The sequence below is a fragment of the Girardinichthys multiradiatus genome, chromosome Y (genome assembly GCF_021462225.1).
Source record: "Girardinichthys multiradiatus isolate DD_20200921_A chromosome Y, DD_fGirMul_XY1, whole genome shotgun sequence".
Taxonomy (NCBI): domain Eukaryota; kingdom Metazoa; phylum Chordata; class Actinopteri; order Cyprinodontiformes; family Goodeidae; genus Girardinichthys; species Girardinichthys multiradiatus.
The window spans coordinates 13132709-13151316 of record NC_061818.1 but is presented as its reverse complement, the minus strand read 5'-3'; the positions used below and the strand labels follow the sequence as shown (position 1 = coordinate 13151316).

Sequence of the window (18608 nt, the reverse complement as noted above, 5' to 3'; positions counted from 1 at the left end):
TACTTTCTGTGTCTTTTTGTCCTTGGATAGTGGTTTGTTTTTTTTTTTTTTCAAAATGAACAAGTAATTAGTTCATTTCTGACACAATGGAAATCAATTCAACTGCTCCATCAGCCGGTTAAAAAAGTATAACACAATGTGTTATCTTTTTAGAACCATATAGGTAATTTGAGGAAACAAATGTGTAAAAATCTAGTATTTTATAATTATTCACAACACAGACCCACATTTCACAGTACATATTATTTTTTAAAACTACACTACTAAAGAAATTTCAGTGCAATTCCTTAACAGAAATATATTTTCCTTCATTAGTGAGCAACTGGATACAACTTTTATTTATTTATTAGGGTATTTAGCAGGTATGGGCCAGGGTGAGATCCTCACAATATGATAATAATACGTTCCACAGTATTAAGCATTTAAAATTAAACTGTATAACATAATATGATTTGACACAAATATCAAAACACTGGTTGTTACAGGTGTAATAATCGATAACATCTATTTATTATTTTTAAATTTAGAAGACCTGCCAAACTTAGGAAGAGCCTGCAAGTTCTTAACATGGAGAATATTAAACCTTTTTGCTATTCTGCTCTTTAGAGTTACACATGTCTAAAAACCTTTAAATGATTTTAATGGAGAAAACAAGACATACTATAGAGACAGAGAGAGATTGGACGAAAGGACCCACCTGCTACAATTTCCTGAAATATGATTGGCCAAAAACAGATACAGCCATTAGCATTAGGTGACGCAATCGCTCCTGGCTGTTATAGTGTCGGCTCTCAGCAGGAGTGCAGCGTGACGTTAAAGAGTCATTACGGCGACATGTCTCTCAGTAAAGTCGTTCGGAGTTTAATTAAACCGGCCCGGGGCCTGCTGGCGTCATCGGAACCGAACCTGAAACGGAGCTACGCGGCTGTCGCTGAGGCCAAAGCTGTCCTGGACCACGAACTGGACACGATCCGAGCCGCGGGGACGTGGAAGGCGGAGAGGATCATTACCTCCAAGCAGGGTCCGCTGATCAACGTGGAAGGCAGCCGTGAGAGTGAGTTCTTGTTCGTCACAGAATTCCCAGTTAAGGAACCTTAAAAACGTGGATCAGTGAAGGAGACTTTACTTATTGTGAAAGGTAGATTTTTAATGCGTTTATTTAGGCAAAGGATTCATGATTGCACAACAGCATGAGCACTACTTCTGGTTCAGTTAAGTTTATTTTTATAGCACTTTCCACATAAAAATCTCAAAGGGCTCCGCAGAGTACTAAGATCAAAAACGGAATTAAGATAAAACATGAATAAAAGACAAAGAGCAAATCAAAAGATACAAATATTTCAGTCTTTGCATTTCCATGCAAGAAGCCCTAAATTGTGCATCTGAACATTGCTACATACCACAGAACACTGCACAAAAATAAAACATTTGCTCTCATCAACTGTAAAGTCTTATTCAATGTAAGCTGTAGACTTTCAGATATAAACAGTTCAATGTGTTAATTTCCTATAAGAGAAAGAGAATAAAACCGAAAGATGCTGTTAATGCAAGATACTGGTGTTTTTTTTTCATCAACAAATACACACATACTAAAAACACAAATAGATTGTAATAAAAAAAACACAACAAATGGAAAAAATGCTAATTATGCTTCATGTGTATCTGAGCTGATGACATCACAAAAGGCACAAAAATCAAGGGGTTGGTCATTTTGCCAACTGGTACCATTGGTAAAAAACAAGAAAAACCCCACATATGTTAAATATAATGTTAACACTTAATTGTTGGCTGCAGTTTTCCAGGGCATTTATAGACTGAATTGCGTTGGGATCAGATTTTTTGATCACTTTGTACCTGACTTTTCTAGGTAATAAATTAATTTTTGTTTATTTTCCTTAAGGAAGTATGGATATATGTCTCCAATGAATAATGTCTACCAGTGGAAGATTACTTTTAGTTTTTCTGATTTGATATAGAGTCTTTATCTGGTATATTTTCAAGGAGTAGACCGATCCAGAAGAGGATCAGAGCCAAAATAAAAGGGAATAGAGTGGAAAATCTTTGTCCATAATTCATGCTGAACTACAACAAAAAATGAACTGATACACCATAGTTTGAAGTGGAACTAAACCCCAAATCAACTTTTTTCGCAGATAAACTGTATATATTGGGCCTTAAGGCTGCTATATTTATGTTACTGTGCAATTTTTTAAATTTTCATGTAAACTTGTTTAATTCTGCAGTATTTGCAATGCTGGGTCCTGCAGTTGAATTTTCCTTTTACTTCAAACAGTACAGTTTATCTCTGATTTACTGTAAAATGTATTTAGTTGATTTACACCAGTTAATGCTTAGTTTTGAAACCATACTTACACTGAGCAGTTTTAACCGCTCAGTGAAAATAAAATATGCTACAAACCTAACATAGATCTGCATGGCAGAAGCTGTAATCTCTACCTTGTTACTGTCCTGCAAGCCAAGCAGATCCTCTGTTGAGTTGTTGACATTTCAGCAGCAACCCTTTCCATACATTGACACTGCTGATTTATGAATGCCCCCACTTGCTTTAGGTCATGACCTGTCATGTGCAAAACTGACCATGTGTAAATACTTCCTGGATTGTTTGTGCTATACTCTTCGTTCTTATTTCAGGACTTGGTCACAATGTTTATTGTCTTACTGCAGGTGAAAGTAATTCATTATTTTATTTATAATCTACCTTTTAAATAAAATAAGTATTTTCTTCTTGATCTGAAAAATGCTGCGTTTCAGGTATACTGAATTTCTGCGCCAACAACTACCTCGGCCTGTCCAGTCACCCTGAGGTAGTCCAGGCGGGAATAGATGCCCTGAAGACGCATGGTGCTGGACTGAGCTCTGTCAGATTCATCTGTGGGACGCAGGTATGGTGGTGGTTGATGTGCTCAGAGCATGTAAACTGCTAAATGCATGTAGTCCTGCGCAAAAGTTTTCATATCCCCAAACTTCTGTGTATTTTACTGGGATTTATTGATAGAATGAACATAAAACTTTGCATGATTGTGAAATGGGGGGAAATTGCCCTGTATTAAGCCTCAATCAGCATAAAAAAGTATCCCGTCAGCATATTGCTGCCACTACCATGTTTCACTCCAGGCACTGTGTGTTTTTTGGGTGTTGTGCACACATTTATTTCGGGGGAGTAAACTGACTGAATACAAACACATTCTTCCTTGCAGATTTTATTTGTTTTAAAAAACCTCCACTCAACAATTATGCATTATTTTAAATTGGTCTATCAAATAAAATCCCATTAAGATGCAATCCTGCTTGTGGTTGTTACGGTTACTTCTGCGAGTTGCTGTAAGACTGGACGGGTTTCATTTTTTTTCCCTTTTTAAGGATCTTCACAAAAATCTGGAGCAGAAGCTGGCAGAGTTTCATGAGAGGGAGGACTGCATCCTCTACGCCAGCTGTTTTGACGCTAACGCCGGGTTGTTTGAGGTACATCTACATTTACTCTCTGTTGCCCCAGCACAAAAGAAAAGCAATCTCTGTGACACCAGTAAAGCATGAAGTAACCTTTTGCAGGTCCTGTTGGGCCCAGATGACGCCGTGCTGTCAGATGAGCTCAACCATGCCTCCATCATCGACGGGATTCGCCTGTGCCGGGCAAAGAGGCTGCGCTACAAACACATGGACCTCAAAGACCTGGAGGAGAAGCTCAGAGAGGCTCAGGTGTGTGCTAAAGAGACACTTTTTTTGTTGTTGCAATGGCCCTTTAAAACATTTCTACCTTTCAGCCTTGCTGGAGACCGCTGATGCCACTCTAAGCTCAATGATACGTTGATGCAGAGATTTCTTGTGTTCTCATTTTTAACTACTGTTGATCCTGTTGGGTTGCGAGCCCCATCACATGTGGCTATTTCCCTCTTCAGTCTTCTCGAATGCGCCTCGTGGTGACAGATGGAGTCTTCTCCATGGATGGAGACGTTGCTCCCCTGCGAGGAATCTGCGACCTCGCCGAACAGTACGGAGCCATGGTGTTCATAGATGAATGTCACGCCACAGGTTTCCTGGGGCCTCGGGGCAGGTGAGGAAGTAAAATACAGTAAAAGCCTAACTTTTTTCTATTGTGACATGCAACTCCGTTCTAGATTTGAACATTTTAATACAAGGATATTTGGAATCATGGATTACTCTGTTTGGAAGCAGAGAAAGTTGGAAATCAGAAATATTTTGGATTTGATCACTGTGTCTGATTGTTCTTTTAAAGTAGTTTTTTTTTTTATTCTAACTGAAAGGTGACTAAACCTCTGTGTCTTCCAATGTGCAGAGGAACCGATGAGCTCCTGGGAGTGATGGACAGAGTTCAGATTGTGAACTCCACTCTGGGAAAAGCCTTGGGAGGAGCAGCAGGTACGTCCACTCCAGCACAGGAATTGTCACTCACTTCTTAGCAGTGCTTCGATACAAGAATGGGATGTTTCATTTAAATATGTTCAGTCCACCATCCAAAAATGGAAAGAGAATGCCGCAGCCGCAAACCTCCCAAGATATGGCCGTCCACCTGACAGGCTGGGCAAGGAGAGCAGTTATCAGAGTAACAGCCAAACTGCCCATGGTAACTCTGGATGAGCTGCAGAGATTCACAGCTCAGGGATTAGAATCTGGCAACATCAATCTACAAATAACTCTACATATCAGGCCTTTATGAAGGAACTCCAGTTTTTAAAGAAAGCCATGAGAAGTCCAGGTTTCAGTTGAAGCGAACACCGTCAACATATGTTAGGAGGAACAGGGAAGCTGATCACAGTTGATGGGAAGATGTATGGAACTAAATACTGGCTGAAAACTCTGTATGCTGCACAAGACTTGAATACTTTTGCAAGCCGCTGTCTACCAGATTTGCAGCAGTGTTTGGCCAGCTTATGGATGTAGTTCTAATATTAGAAAGTGTAAGCTGAAGTTTAAAGACCTGCATTTTAGCAGGTCTTCACCTTCTTGTTTTTAGCTGCTAACTGTGTTTCTCCATCAGTGGTCATGATATCTATAGGCTATTTACCCACCCCCACCTTCTAAAGCTAAAGCAGTCTCTAATATGCCTTTACTCCCAGGTGGTTACACAGTTGGTCCAAAGCCTCTCATTGACCTGCTCAGGCAGCGCTCGCGGCCTTACCTGTTCTCCAACGCCCTCCCACCTCCTGTGGTGGGTTGTGCGACCCGGGCTGTGGAGCTACTGCTCGCCTCCAATGAGATCGCACAGAGCATGACGGCTAAAACCATGAGGTGCGTTTGCCCTATGGAAGGTGTGGCATGTAGAATATAACAACTCTTCCTTTAGTGATTTATATTTGTTGCTTTCATGGAGAACAAACATTGCAATCATGAGACATGTGATTGGTGCTCTAAATCTACTCTAAACATCGTCCAATCAGGTTCCGGAACAAGATGACGCAGGCTGGCTTCACCATCTCAGGCTCGTCACATCCCATTTGTCCCGTGATGCTCGGCGATGCACCTTTGGCCTCTCTGATGGCCGATGACATGCTGAAGCATGGTTAGATGCTGTACCTGAGGGGACACCACAGGGGTTGATATTACGTAGAACCTCAGCTGACGACCCATCTTCCTCCTTCCACAGGAATCTATGTGATTGGATTCTCCTACCCAGTCGTGCCAAAGGGCAAAGCCAGAATCCGGGTTCAGATTTCAGCAGCCCACACCGACAGCAACATCGATCGCTGCCTGGACGCTTTCATCCAGACGGGCAGGAAGCACGGAGTCATCTCCTGAAAGGAGGAAGAGACGCAAGAATCGGGAGACATCAGCAAACTGCTCGGCCTTATGGATGACACTGGTTGTTACTGATGAATAATGATGATTGAAATTTTAGGCTCATAGGTCAATTTAAAATGAATGTTGTTTTTCTGTTTTCGTAGATGAATAAAGTAATTTTGCTGGAGTGTAGGTGATTATATTTGAAGACAAAAAGGGCTAAAAATTAAATTACTCCTGCACTACGTCTTATAGGAGAAAGAATGTTTCTCCTCAGTCCATGAATGTGATTGAAAATGATTGCTGGAGCTATTTTGACCGGTTTAGTGTTGCCTTGACTAATATAATAAACTTATCTTTTGGATATTAAATAGCTATAAATTTTTTTTTTAGGTAGAGGAAATTTTACCATTCATACAGTCTGATTAAACGTATCTGTATGTAAGCCAAATGTAAAATATTCAGCTAGGGACAAATATTTTGAGACCGACACAGATCCTGTTTTTAGAAACTTTACTGCTTTCATTTTTAATTGTGGACATTTGTATTGAGTCTGGGTTGCCATGGAAAGGTTTAGATATGTCTAGGGATTACGTTGCCACCAGTACAGAGCTAGCAGGCAGTATTTTTGTTTGCACAGTTGGATGGAGACCTTTGAAAACTGGCCTGGTGGCAGATACGGCAGCGGTAAGAGCCACATGTTTCCAAGAAGAAGATCAAGGACAGAATGACATTTTGCAGGAGGTATGGATTGGACCCCAGGGGACTGGAGTGAAGTTGTTTTCTCCAATAAATCCCAATTTAGACCTAACTTTTCATAAACTTCCATGTGTTTCTAAACAGCAGAGGGTTTGTATGAATGACACCCAGATGGGCCCCTCCTTGTACACCAAACCCCACCTTAATAACTGCAAATAAAGCAGAGTTTAACAATCCATTCAGCTCATGAGACAATACATGATATTGTGTTCATTGGAAAAAAACAAATCAAGAAATTATTTTTAAAGAACAAAAACAATTTGTTTCTTAAAGGTTTTATCAATGCCTGGATATTGAATGTTCAGTGTAGAATAATGTAATTCAGATTTAACCAGTCTTAAGATTTTGAGAAAACTGATTAAACATATTCCACATTCTGTAGAAATCTGTGAAATTGCCCTTTAGTTTAGCATCAATAAAAAGCTACAAATCAGATTCCAGCTTTAATCTACTTAGAAAGTTGTGGTATTTGTTTAAATGTTGTTTATAGGGCTTACACTCTGCACAACACAAGGGGAGCGCACCCTCTTGTAATCGACTGGACATTCAGAGTAGCAATAGAAAATTCACTTTGGTTGCAACATTTGACTGGTTGTTCCTGCATCCCCCAGCTGAATGCCACCCTGGACTGAGTCATATCGACCACATCAAGAACCAACAGTGTTTCTTAATAAAAAATCCTTTCACAAAAACACTGAACCAGTAACGTTTGTGAAAAACTACATTTCTGTCAGTCTTAAAACTATTGGCAGGTCTCTGTGCAGTCCAATCAAGTTTCTCCACGCCAAACCTTATACACCTGCAGCCATGAAAGTGATTTTAACACCGGAATACATTGATTTGGTTGTCTGACCCAATACTTTTAGCAATATTATTCAAACAGTAATTGCACATCTTGAATTTACACAGAATGGGTTATACTGTAAAACCTTCAAGTGGTTTTAAAAACATACATGAGGCAAAATCATTTTACTTTGATCCTATCTCCCTAAAAAGCTCCAAACTTAATAAATGAAAACAGCTTTTCATTTGACCCCAGTCACCACGTGTTGCTCTGTAGCCCCTCCCCACGTTGTCTTTTTCGCGCCATCCTTCTGTTAAGCCCTACCTCCCTCCTTATGACGCGCCTACCTGTAAGCTTTTTTCACCAATAGAAGGAGCCGATGTTTGGTTTCACCAATCAGCAGACAGCAGAAGTACGTCAGCGAAGGACGTTCGCGGGAAAGCAGACAGGAAATTACCCAGTGTTTTTCCCGCGAAACGTACCATCTGTGCAGCTTTGTCACCGGTAGTTAGACGCCTCGGTTTTTCTTTGTCAAAGGAAAGCTACCTTCTTCTCTCCGGATTTTTATTCGCGCCGCTGCGTCCATCCAGCTCCCTGCATTATGTCTGGCTTTGACGACCCCGGAGTGTACTACAGCGACAGCTTCGGAGGTGGAGATGCTCCCGGCGGGGACGAAGGCGGACAGAAGCGCATCCAGATCAAGAAAAGGTTCCGAGAGTTTCTGCGCCAGTTCCGAGTGGGAACCGACCGCACCGGTTTTACATATAAATACAGGTAAGTAACGTCGATGTAGTATACAGAGAGGGAGAAATACCGGTTCGTGTAACAAAAAAACAAAATATATATATATATATATATATATATTGCGTCGTGTTTTCAATCTGTTGTTGATCCACTTCAGCAGTGGCTAGTTTTTCAGAATAATTGTGCAGTCCATAAATCAGGACTTCATGAAGGTGTAGCGATAAGAAAGTTGTTTTTAAAAGATCTCTTTAAGAAGTCCTGTTTAAAATGTGCTAGGAGCCATGTAAGGTAAGGTAAGGGACACAGCATGGGGCCATGTTAGATGAACTGCAACTTTCTGGTCTACATGCAGAACCCTGTGAACAACTAACGCTACACATTGCCCTGAACACATCATCCCTACAGTGAAACGTGGTGGTGGCAGTATCATGCTGTGGGAATGCTTTTCTTTAGAATGGGGAGGGGAAGTGGTCAGTTTATGGGGAGAAGGATGGAGCTAGCCTTTTGCAAATATTTATAAAAAGTTTATAAAATTTATAAAAAGTATGGTGTGCACTTGTATTGAGTCCCCTTTACTGTCGTACCCTTAAATTAGAACACACTAAATAGAGTAGAAATCTAAAGTTTTAAAGTAGGGCTATATTATAAACCCAAGCTTTGAACATCTCATTGACCATTCCCACTGTTACCGCATGGCGATGGCAGCATCATGCCGTGGGGATTTATTGCTTCAGCAGGAACACGAGTTAATGGGATGATGGATGGATGGATGGAGCAAAAAAACAGGGCAATATTGGTAGAAAACCTGTTGGAGGCTGAAAAAACCAGAGGCAGAGGTTCATTCTCCTTCATGACAAAGACTCTAAACGTACAGGGAGAGCTGCAATGGAAGGGTCGTGATGAACCCAGATAGAAACCCTGCTTTGAAACAGAAATAATAAGTGTTATATTCATTTCTCATGTAACTTATTTAAATCAGAGATGAGCTGAAGCGGCATTACACCTTGGGGGAGTACTGCGTGGAGGTGGAGATGGAGGACCTTGCCAGCTTCGATGAAGACTTGTCGGACTGCCTCTACAAGCTGCCCACTGAGAACCTTCCCTTGGTGAGTTCTGTAGAATATAAACTATCTATGTGTGTAACTGGAAGGTGCAGATATAGGGGAGTGAGAGGCATAGAAAGTGCAACGTCATAAATTAGTGAATGACAAGGGAGAAAGAGTAGAGAGAGGGCAAGGTCGTAAATAGATGGAGGATGAAAGAGATGGGAAGATGAGTTTGCCAGAAGAAAGTAACCAGAAGCACTCCTTATTTGGGCCTAAGGAAATGTTATGCTATATACATGAGTGACATGATATATGTATATGTTGAACACACCCTTAAGACTGAATAAAACTAGCTGGAAAACAGAGGACAGTAGAGTCGGGCTCAAAGGTTTTCACTGGAGCGCCTTTCTCTCACTCTGCAGAGGCGAACATAAGCTGATTGTACTTTGTGTTTATTTCACTCTTTTGAAACCTGTACCCAAATCAACGGACCCGGGGAAGCAGAGACGGCTTCGACAGTTTTCTAGTTCTCTTTTTGTTTTCTATCACAATGATTTCCTTCCTCTATCATTAACCGATTTTTAAATTGCAGCTGGAAGAAGCTGCTAAAGAAGTAGCCGATGAGGTGACCCGTCCCCGGCCCGTGGGCGAGGAGACCGTGCAGGACATCCAGGTCATGCTGAAGAGTGACGCCCATCATGCTTCCATTCGCAGCCTCAAGGTACCTGCTTTTCGTCTGAGAAAATGATCTTTAGCTTGATTTAAAAAAAAAAAATCTAAATGTTCTGGATTCTCACAAGATTCAAAAGTTAAAGCAAATATCAAATGTGTCGAGTTTGCACAATTCACAGTGTAGAGATTTTTTGTAATTATGACTTGCTATTTATAAGTTCTCTGTTTTAGCAACTATGTCACTAAGAGCTGCATTACAACCGTGACATCAGTCGTTTTAATGAGGACTTTACTCCTGTATCAGTCGGAGCAGGTGTCTCGTCTGGTGAAGGTGCACGGCATCATCATCTCGGCCACAGCAGTCAAGGCGAAAGCCACCAAGGTGTGCCTGCAGTGTCGCGGCTGCCGCAATGTCCTCAACAACATCCCCCTCCCTCCGGGCCTGCAGGGATATGCTCTGCCACGCAAGTGCAACAGGTGAGTGTGAGCGAGAGGGGTCAACTCCTCCAGCCAGGTTTTAGTAAACAATGGCAACTCTGACCTGTTGGAACTTTTGCCGCTTAGCGAGAATGCCGCTAGGGTGAAGTGTCCCATGGACCCCTACTTCATCATCCCGGACCGCTGCATTTGCGTGGACTTCCAGACGCTCCGCCTGCAGGAGTCCCCGGACGCTGTGCCCCATGGAGAGATGCCCCGTCACCTCCAGCTTTACTGTGACAGGTAGGAGGGGCTCTTTGAAGCAGGTAAATCCACGGTGGGGTTTTCTGCTAACACAGGTTCAACCCCCTCTTCTCCCAGGTATCTGTGTGACCGTGTGGTGCCCGGCAACAGGGTGACCATCGTGGGGATCTACTCGATCAAAAAGGTGGCAGCTGCGAAGTCCAAAGCAGGCAAAGAGAAGGGTATCGGCGTAGGGATTCGCTCATCCTACCTGCGAGTGGTCGGCATTCAGGTGGATACAGAGGGAGCAGGCAAGTGCACCACCTTCTTTCTTTACGGGTTTTTAATGTGATAGACGAAAACACAGAAGGGCATAGTTGTCTAAGGGGCAGGACAAGAAAAGACGGTTTTATAAAGACAAGATGATAGATGATAGCAAGAAATCTCTCCTTCCATGATAGATACCTGGAGTGTTAAGAGCTCAGGATCATATTTTCTATCATAAATATAGTTTAATCATCCTCATAACCTTATCCCTGCCCTGACTGAGTTGCTGCTAAGGGGTATTGCTGTAAATTGGGCTTACTACAAATGCATACACTTTGCAAAGCATTGTAGAAATTGTATTTAAAAAGTTGCATCATTCTCTTTTCACTTTAGAATTTTGTGCTACTTTGTGTTCGTCTCACATTAAATCCCAATAAAATACACTTATGGTTATAATTTACCGAAAAGTTAAAGTTAGAGGGTTTTAAAATGCTTTGGATGAGTTTATGCATTCATCTGCTCACATGGAGGCATACCACATCTTTCTAGTCATGTTTAATTTTTTTCCTTCCTCGTTCTGTGTGTTCCAGGTCGTGGTGCCACTGGATCGGTGTCTCCTCAGGAGGAAGAGGAGCTCCGAGCGCTCGCTGCTTCGCCTAAAATCTACAACTCTCTGGCGAGCTCCTTGGCTCCTTCCATCTACGGCAGCGACGACCTGAAGAAGGCCATCACCTGTCTGCTGTTCGGAGGTTCGAGAAAGAGGTGGGAAGCCAGTTTCTGTCCTCGCTCTAGCCACAGGGTCCAGATTTACGTGTTTGGTTACCATTGTGATGTGTGTCCTTTAGGCTGCCGGACGGTCTGACTCGTAGGGGCGACATCAATTTGCTGATGCTCGGAGATCCTGGAACAGCCAAGTCTCAGTTGCTGAAGTTCGTGGAGAGATGTGCGCCAATCGGGGTACTTAATCTTTCTGCAGAGCTGCAGTAGAATCATTAACATTAAGTGATGTAATACTCAGTCATTCGTCTGTGGCCTACAGGTTTATACATCAGGTAAAGGCAGCAGTGCTGCTGGGCTGACTGCCTCGGTGCTGAGGGATCCAACCACCCGTGGATTCATCATGGAGGGAGGAGCCATGGTCCTGGCAGATGGTGGAGTTGTTTGCATTGATGAGTTTGACAAGGTAAGATGGAACCAAGTGGCTGGAGTGGTGCGTTTCTTATTTTGCTCCAGAAGCTAAGTGAAATCTGTGTTTTTGTTGCCCAGATGAGAGAAGACGACAGAGTGGCGATCCATGAGGCCATGGAGCAGCAGACCATCTCCATCGCTAAGGTATTTATAAGAAAGGGGAGTTAAAAACAAAAGCTATTGGGGTGGTTACCATGGTAACCTGACATTTTTGCATCTCCCAGGCGGGCATCACAACCACCCTGAACTCGCGCTGCTCCGTGCTCGCCGCCGCCAACTCCGTGTTTGGCCGCTGGGACGACGCGAAGGGAGAGGACAACATCGACTTCATGCCCACCATCCTGTCTCGTTTCGATATGATTTTCATCATCAAGGACCACCATGACCAGCAGAGAGACATGGTGAGGAGTGCTGGAGGGTTCCTGCTTCACAGTGCTGGTCACAAGTTCACATCCACCCGTTATCAACATTAACGTGATATTATTCTAGGTTTTTATTCATGTTTCACCTCTTCCTTGCCTAATCGTGGTTTGGTGATTATTAAACAACTTCAGTGATGTTTAAAAACAGGAATCTGGTTCTGGTACATCTGGATAAGTGTATCTCATCAAGTTGCAACTCAACCGCATGCAGATGTTTCTGACATCATTGGGCTGGATATGTGACAACTTGTCACATTTAAATTATCTGGTTTCCTGGAACAGACCCGTCTTTAAGAGCCTAGTCCGTAGCTTTTCCATAGGCTTGGCGTCATTCCAGAAGCCTAATATTAGCCTGCTTCATCCATTCCAGCACCAGTTTTGATGTGTTTATGATCATTGTTCTGTTGGAACACCCCGTAATGTTCCAACTTGTCAACCATCTGACCCAACCTGTCACTGTTAAACGAAAGAAAACTGGTCAGAACTTCCAGGAAACAATCCAGGAACCACCAGGGTTCATGCATATCAAACACCTGAAGATACTGGAGCACCACTCTCCCTGTCCACATTAAAACCTGTTCAACATCTGCATTAACTAAGAGGGTGCCAACCTGGAGTGAAGCCCCAAGCTTGACTGAATTGTTGTTTCTTACATGGACCAGCCAGATATCTTCTGGAGAGAAATGTTCTGATCAGAGAAGGCAAAGGTGGAACTCTTGGGCCACAGTGACAAGAACAATGTTTAGAGGAGTTGAGGGGAGTCTTTTAAACCCAAAAACTGTCAAGCATGTTGGCAGCAGCATCATGCTGAGGGGAGGGTTTAGCTGCCATCAGTTTTCCAAAAATGTTAGTCTGACATCAGAACCGCCCTTGATTGCAGACTCTGGCTCGCCACGTCATGAACGTCCACCTGAGCGCTCAGACGCAGACCGAAGGTGTAGAGGGCGAGATTCCTCTGGCCACTTTCAAGAAGTACATCGCCTACGGCAGAACGTGAGTGCGCCCCACAACATGTCTGAGTAACGGCCCCCAGTCATGGGCTCAGATGTAAAGTGTTTGTGTGGATGTTTGCCCACAGTAAATGCGGCCCTCGGCTGTCGGCGGCCGCTGCTGAGAAGCTGAAAAACAGATATGTGGTGATGAGGAGCGGCGCGAGGGAGCACGAGAGGGAGACGGACAAGCGGCCCTCCATCCCCATCACCATCAGGTATATCTCCTTTCCAGTATTGCTCTTTCTGTGTTTTTACTCTATATTTGATATGATTTGGTAATATCTCCCGTTTTATTAACAGGCAGCTGGAGGCCATCGTCCGTATCGCAGAATCTCTGGCTAAGATGAAGCTGCAGGCTGTGGCTGGAGAAGAGGAGGTGGACGAGGCCCTCAGACTCTTCCAGGTGTCCACGCTGGACGCTGCGCTGTCTGGCAGCCTCTCCGGTAGGGTTATGGAGTTTTACTTTCACAGCATTTGGCTGTTTTTTGCTAAGCTTGACAGTTTCTCGCTGTTAATTAGGAGTGGAGGGATTTACCTCTCAGGAAGACCAGGAAATGATCTCCCGCATTGAGAAGCAGCTCAAGAGACGTTTTGCCATCGGCTCCCAGGTGTCCGAGCACAGCATCGTGCAGGACTTCACCAAGCAGGTCGGTTTGAGTCTAAGACACTGCATGTGTCAACGTCATTTATTGCCCGCCATCGGTAAAGTCCTGTAAAAAGCACTTAAATATCTTATTTTATTGCAGCAGTATAGTCTCTCTCTGGAATAACGTCAAACTCCAACTTTAAATTAGTCTTTCAGTAAGGGGAGAAAATCTAATGCTAAGAAATAATTGGTTTTATGTCATACTTTATATCTTGTTGTTTTGCAAAAGCTGCAGCAACGTCTCAGGGTCTCCATGGCAACGATTAGAGGCTATTTACCTGCTAACAGGTTGTTTTGGAGTGATGCTAGGAGAAAAGAAACTTCTCCTTCCATCATAAAACAAGCATGGTACTGTTCAGAGTATTGAAAGCAGGCGCTCTAACAATTGTCACTGATGAATTTGGACTTGTTAGGCAATAAAACCTTTACCGGGGCTGTTCTTGTTCCCCACGTCAGTGACATCTGACTGTTCCTATATGCAAACCACAATGAATGTGTTTTGCTTTTTAATATTGAGAGCAAATCCTCATCACTCCACTCTTTTCTCCCGCTTCTACAGAAGTATCCAGAGCACGCCATCTACAAGGTTCTCCACCTGATGTTGAGGAGGGGGGAGCTGCAGCACCGCATGCAGAGGAAGGTCCTCTACAGGGTCAAGTAGAGGAAAGTGTGCTCTCAGCCACACATTATGTCGTTTATGTAAATAGCTTTTGGTCTGTGTTGTTCTGGTTGCTGGATATTTGAGGATGGATTCTGAAAATAACATCGCTGTTCAGGTGCAGATGCTGTTTAAACAATAAAAACTGAATTGTATACACAAGTTCTGGCTGCACAGATTGCTTGATTATCATGAAGTCTGCATAAAGTGCCCTGTGAACATATAAATAGGCCTTGAATTGTATTCATATTTTCATAATAAGCCAGAAATGTCACTGAATGTAATTGGGTTTCATGTGCTAGACCAAAATAGAGTAGTCCATTACTGTGCTGTGGTGGGAAAATGATGCAGTACTTCTTTTTTACAAAAAAAATCTGAAACATGGCATGGATTTGAATTCAGCCCCTTTTACTTTAATACCCTTAAATGAAATGCAATTAATTGCCTTCAGAAGTCACCTGGTTAACATATCAAGTCCATTTGTGTTCAACCCGTCACCTGAAAATGAAAATATGGCCAGCTAAGGAGAGCATGGCTCAAAGAGCTATGGAGGAGCTGCAGACATCATAGCTCAGGTGGGAGAATATAACTGTTAGTCATGTTCTCCACACATCTGGACTTGACAGCCTAGTGGAAAAAGGCCTCAAGAAATCCAGTTTGCAATTTGCCTCCAGCCATGTGGTGGGGGTGGGGAGCAGCATGTAGAAGAAGGAACATTTAAAACACTGAGGGGCAGAAAACTAACGCCACACAATCCACCCATAGGTAGATTTGTTTTGCAGTGGTTCAAAACATTCATTTAAAATCGTTACACATGCAGAACCATTCAGTTCTCAAAGTGCTCTAAGCTCCATGAGTCAAATCAAAGTAGAACACAGAAAAGCATAGCAAGACTTCAAAATAAATATATGAGAAAATCTTTATAAAGCAGAAATATTTTAGACCTGATAAATCAAATGTGACTGACTGTTGGTACTCTCCAATCAGTCTAGTTGAGGGGAACTCTTCTCTGACCAAACGGTCACACCAAGAAAAGGGATAAAACTGATTTGATAAAAAGGATAATAAAAGTTAAATATGGTTTGGACAATATTAAAATGCCACGGTTTCCTCAAGGAGAAGGCCCGCTAATGTGACTTTTTGAACACTGCCTCCTATGGAACAGAAGTCCGAGTCTCCTCAGCTGACTCGTCTCGATGTGACGAAGCAGCCATTCTACTTGGAGCTCCTCAAACTATCTCTAAGGTTCGAGTGCTGGCTACCCTGTGGAGGAAGCTCATTTCAGCCGCTTTTATCTGGGATCTTGTTCTTTCAGTCATGAATGTTCGTGCCCATAGGGTAGGCACGTAGACCGACCTGTAAATTTGACAGCTTTACCACATCGAACCGGTACAGTGTCCGCATTACTGTGGTGGCCACACTGATGTCCGTTAATCTCCCGCTCCATTCTCCCCTCAATTCTGCACAAGACCTTTCCAACTGAGACAGGAACTCCCCTCCAACATGGAGAGGGCAAGCCACCCTTTTCCAGTTGAGAACCATTGCTCCGCTTAGGGGAGCTGATTCTCACCCCCGCTGCGTCAAACTCGTTTTGCAGCGGAGTGCGAATCCAGAATCCACCCCAGCAAATTATTGCTTAAACTGTGCGTGGAGCCTTTTGATTAAAATATGCGGTTGAATTGTGTTAAAAGTTGAGGAAAAAACGCAAATAAAAGCTTGGCATGTGTCCCATTAGAATCCAAGTTTAGCATAGTGAGGGTTGGATCCACTGCTCTTCTATCTAAAAGATGCCCAGTCTGCTTTAAAATCTCACATGTGATTAAACTTTCAAATATTTTCATTAAAACTGACGTTAAAGTTACTGGTCTAAAGTAACCAACAGTTTTAGAATAATTGGATTTAGGGGGAAAAAACAACAACAGGTGTTGGGAGACGTGATTGCAAAGATCATGAAACACAGGACTCAAGATTTCCCTACACAGTGTTTCTTTTTTTACTTTTACAGAATTAAAAGCCTGAAGCCGGTCCAGGTCAAAGGAGGAGATGGATTGAGCCAATTACAGAACAAAACATGTTAGAGACTTGATAACAGTGTGATAATTCAACTTCCAGCAGGACAACAACCCTAAACACCCAGCTTTAGCCACAGTGGGCTTGTTTAGATATAAAACTCCATTCTGTCTGACTGAAAATGGGCTACGTTGCAAAGAAGTCTCTAGATGTGTGAAGCTGGTTGGAACATGCCCCACATGACTTAAAGCTGTGCAAACGGGGTTCTCCAAAGCATTGAATAAATACAAGAGCACACCTCATTTTTCAGATTTTTTATTTTAAACTAATTTCAAAATCATGCATCATTGTCCTTCCATTTCACAATTATATACTATTGTGTAAAATCCATTAGAGTTTGTGTTTACAAGAAGACAAACTGAAACAGACTCTTTGCAAAGCATTGTACATGACAAGCTCCAAGTTACAGTTCTGCTGCATAGATCAAATTTAAATTCAATCTTGATTTCATATTTAGCATGTAAAGTGCTCCACGTGCATGTTGAGTATAAAAGCCACATTTCTACAGTGCATACATTCCAGCTCCTATAGTTGCCAGGGCAACACACAGTCCTATGGTGAATTGCAGGATGGGTGACACTGGGACCCTGGTAGCTGCCAAGCTCCTTTTTGATATGTCCGTTTCTGTTGTGATGCTCAGCATTTTCTGTAAGTCATCAAAAACCTAATAGGAAAAAAAGCATGTTGGATAAACTCAGCAAGTTGCAAAATGCTTGCTCTGCATACAGAGGGTTTCAGTTCCTGCTTCTGCCAAATCTAAAGTGACGTGGAGGAGTTTATTAAGCTGTCACCGGTCAGTGACCTCTAACTCTAACTGGGAACCTGCTTGATCCCTGTCTCCTCACCCGGATGTTCAGCTCAAACGCTGCCACGGCCTCCTCCAGAACGACCGCCTTCTCCTCCTCGGTCAGCTCCACGCTGTTCATCCGGCTCCTGTACAGCTGCTTGAAACGGTTGGGGCTGCTCACGCCGGGGAAGGAGAAGAACGACAGCCCCTCTTTGCTGCTCAACCCCAGAGATTTCTGAGTGATTTTTCCCAATACTTGTCCGCCTGACAGATCGCCGAGGTAGCGGGTGTAGGCGTGGGCAACGAGTAGCTCAGGGTTGTCTTTGCCAATCTAAAAAAGGAGCCAAAGGGAATGCTTTTAAATTCAGCTTAGGTAGTGGAAATCTGTTGGTCCCTGAATACATTAGGGATTTTTTGACATGTGCAATGTGGTTCTTTACCCAGGGCAGCACAGTCTAGAGAGCAAAACAAAGGAAAAATTGCAGTTTTGATTAGCTAGTGGCAGTAGCATCCAGTCAGTGTGTAAGCATTGTAAGCACCTCACTAATGATGCAGAGGTTGGTATCTGTTTAAAAAAAAAACATTGATGTCCTTTATTCTGTTTGTAAAAATAAATGGGGGGTGGGGGCTTAGGAGAGGACCACCCAGGTTGCTATTCAAGCAAGAACCGCCACTGACTGCAGAACATTTTTACCCACCTTTCTCAGTCTCTGTTCATATCTGTGTGTGGCTGCAGGGACAATCACTCTCTTCTTCCAGTCCTGGCCAAAGAAATACTCCAGATCTCTTTCCAGAGATTCCAAGCGGGAAAGTTTCTGAGGGAAGGGCTGGCGAGGCGAGCCGGTTACTACGCCGGGAACGGAAAACTCCAAACACGTTGGAGCACATTTGAAATTAAGCGATGTCTAGATAAATCAAGCAGATATTTAACGTCTACATAGTTATATTCCCACACTAAAAACATTGTAGAAGTTAATTTGTGTCACAGAAAGTGTAATTTTCCACAATTTACTCACAGCTTTTGTTGCTATGGTCCGCCATGGCTTCCCCTGCTTGACCAATCCGCTTCGACCCGCAATGAATGATGGGAAATGATGGGCCGCGAAGGATACTCACGACCCATCCTTCAAATCGGGCAAAATAAGGACACATTTGT

At 43.0% G+C, this 18608-nt stretch overlaps 3 protein-coding genes across 3 annotated transcripts; 2 read left to right on the top strand and 1 right to left on the bottom strand.

Moving 5' to 3' along the window:
* Window positions 1-744: 744 nt before the first annotated feature.
* On the top strand, window positions 745-6128 carry LOC124864308 (2-amino-3-ketobutyrate coenzyme A ligase, mitochondrial-like). The gene is made up of 9 exons (XM_047359041.1): window positions 745-1054; window positions 2773-2903; window positions 3382-3483; window positions 3571-3717; window positions 3918-4072; window positions 4316-4398; window positions 5097-5268; window positions 5418-5539; window positions 5624-6128. Exons 1-9 carry the CDS (start codon window positions 835-837, stop codon window positions 5773-5775), a joined length of 1284 nt encoding a protein of 427 aa, XP_047214997.1. The 5' UTR covers window positions 745-834; the 3' UTR covers window positions 5776-6128.
* Window positions 6129-7711: 1583 nt separating this feature from the next.
* Window positions 7712-14757, top strand: LOC124864307 (DNA replication licensing factor mcm5-like). The gene is made up of 16 exons (XM_047359040.1): window positions 7712-8074; window positions 9024-9150; window positions 9683-9811; window positions 10067-10239; window positions 10327-10482; window positions 10561-10733; window positions 11280-11451; window positions 11535-11646; window positions 11729-11872; window positions 11956-12021; window positions 12102-12278; window positions 13180-13292; window positions 13378-13506; window positions 13592-13734; window positions 13811-13938; window positions 14497-14757. The coding sequence occupies exons 1-16, from the start codon at window positions 7902-7904 to the stop codon at window positions 14596-14598; spliced, it is 2217 nt and encodes a 738-aa protein (XP_047214996.1). The 5' UTR covers window positions 7712-7901; the 3' UTR covers window positions 14599-14757.
* A 2147-nt stretch (window positions 14758-16904) lies between these two features.
* Window positions 16905-18504, bottom strand: LOC124864310 (heme oxygenase-like). The gene is made up of 4 exons (XM_047359043.1): window positions 18469-18504; window positions 18151-18299; window positions 17511-17783; window positions 16905-17329 (listed from the first exon to the last, which is right to left on the bottom strand). Exons 1-4 carry the CDS (start codon window positions 18491-18493, stop codon window positions 17168-17170), a joined length of 609 nt encoding a protein of 202 aa, XP_047214999.1. The 5' UTR covers window positions 18494-18504; the 3' UTR covers window positions 16905-17167.
* Between the last annotated feature and the right edge of the window lie 104 nt (window positions 18505-18608).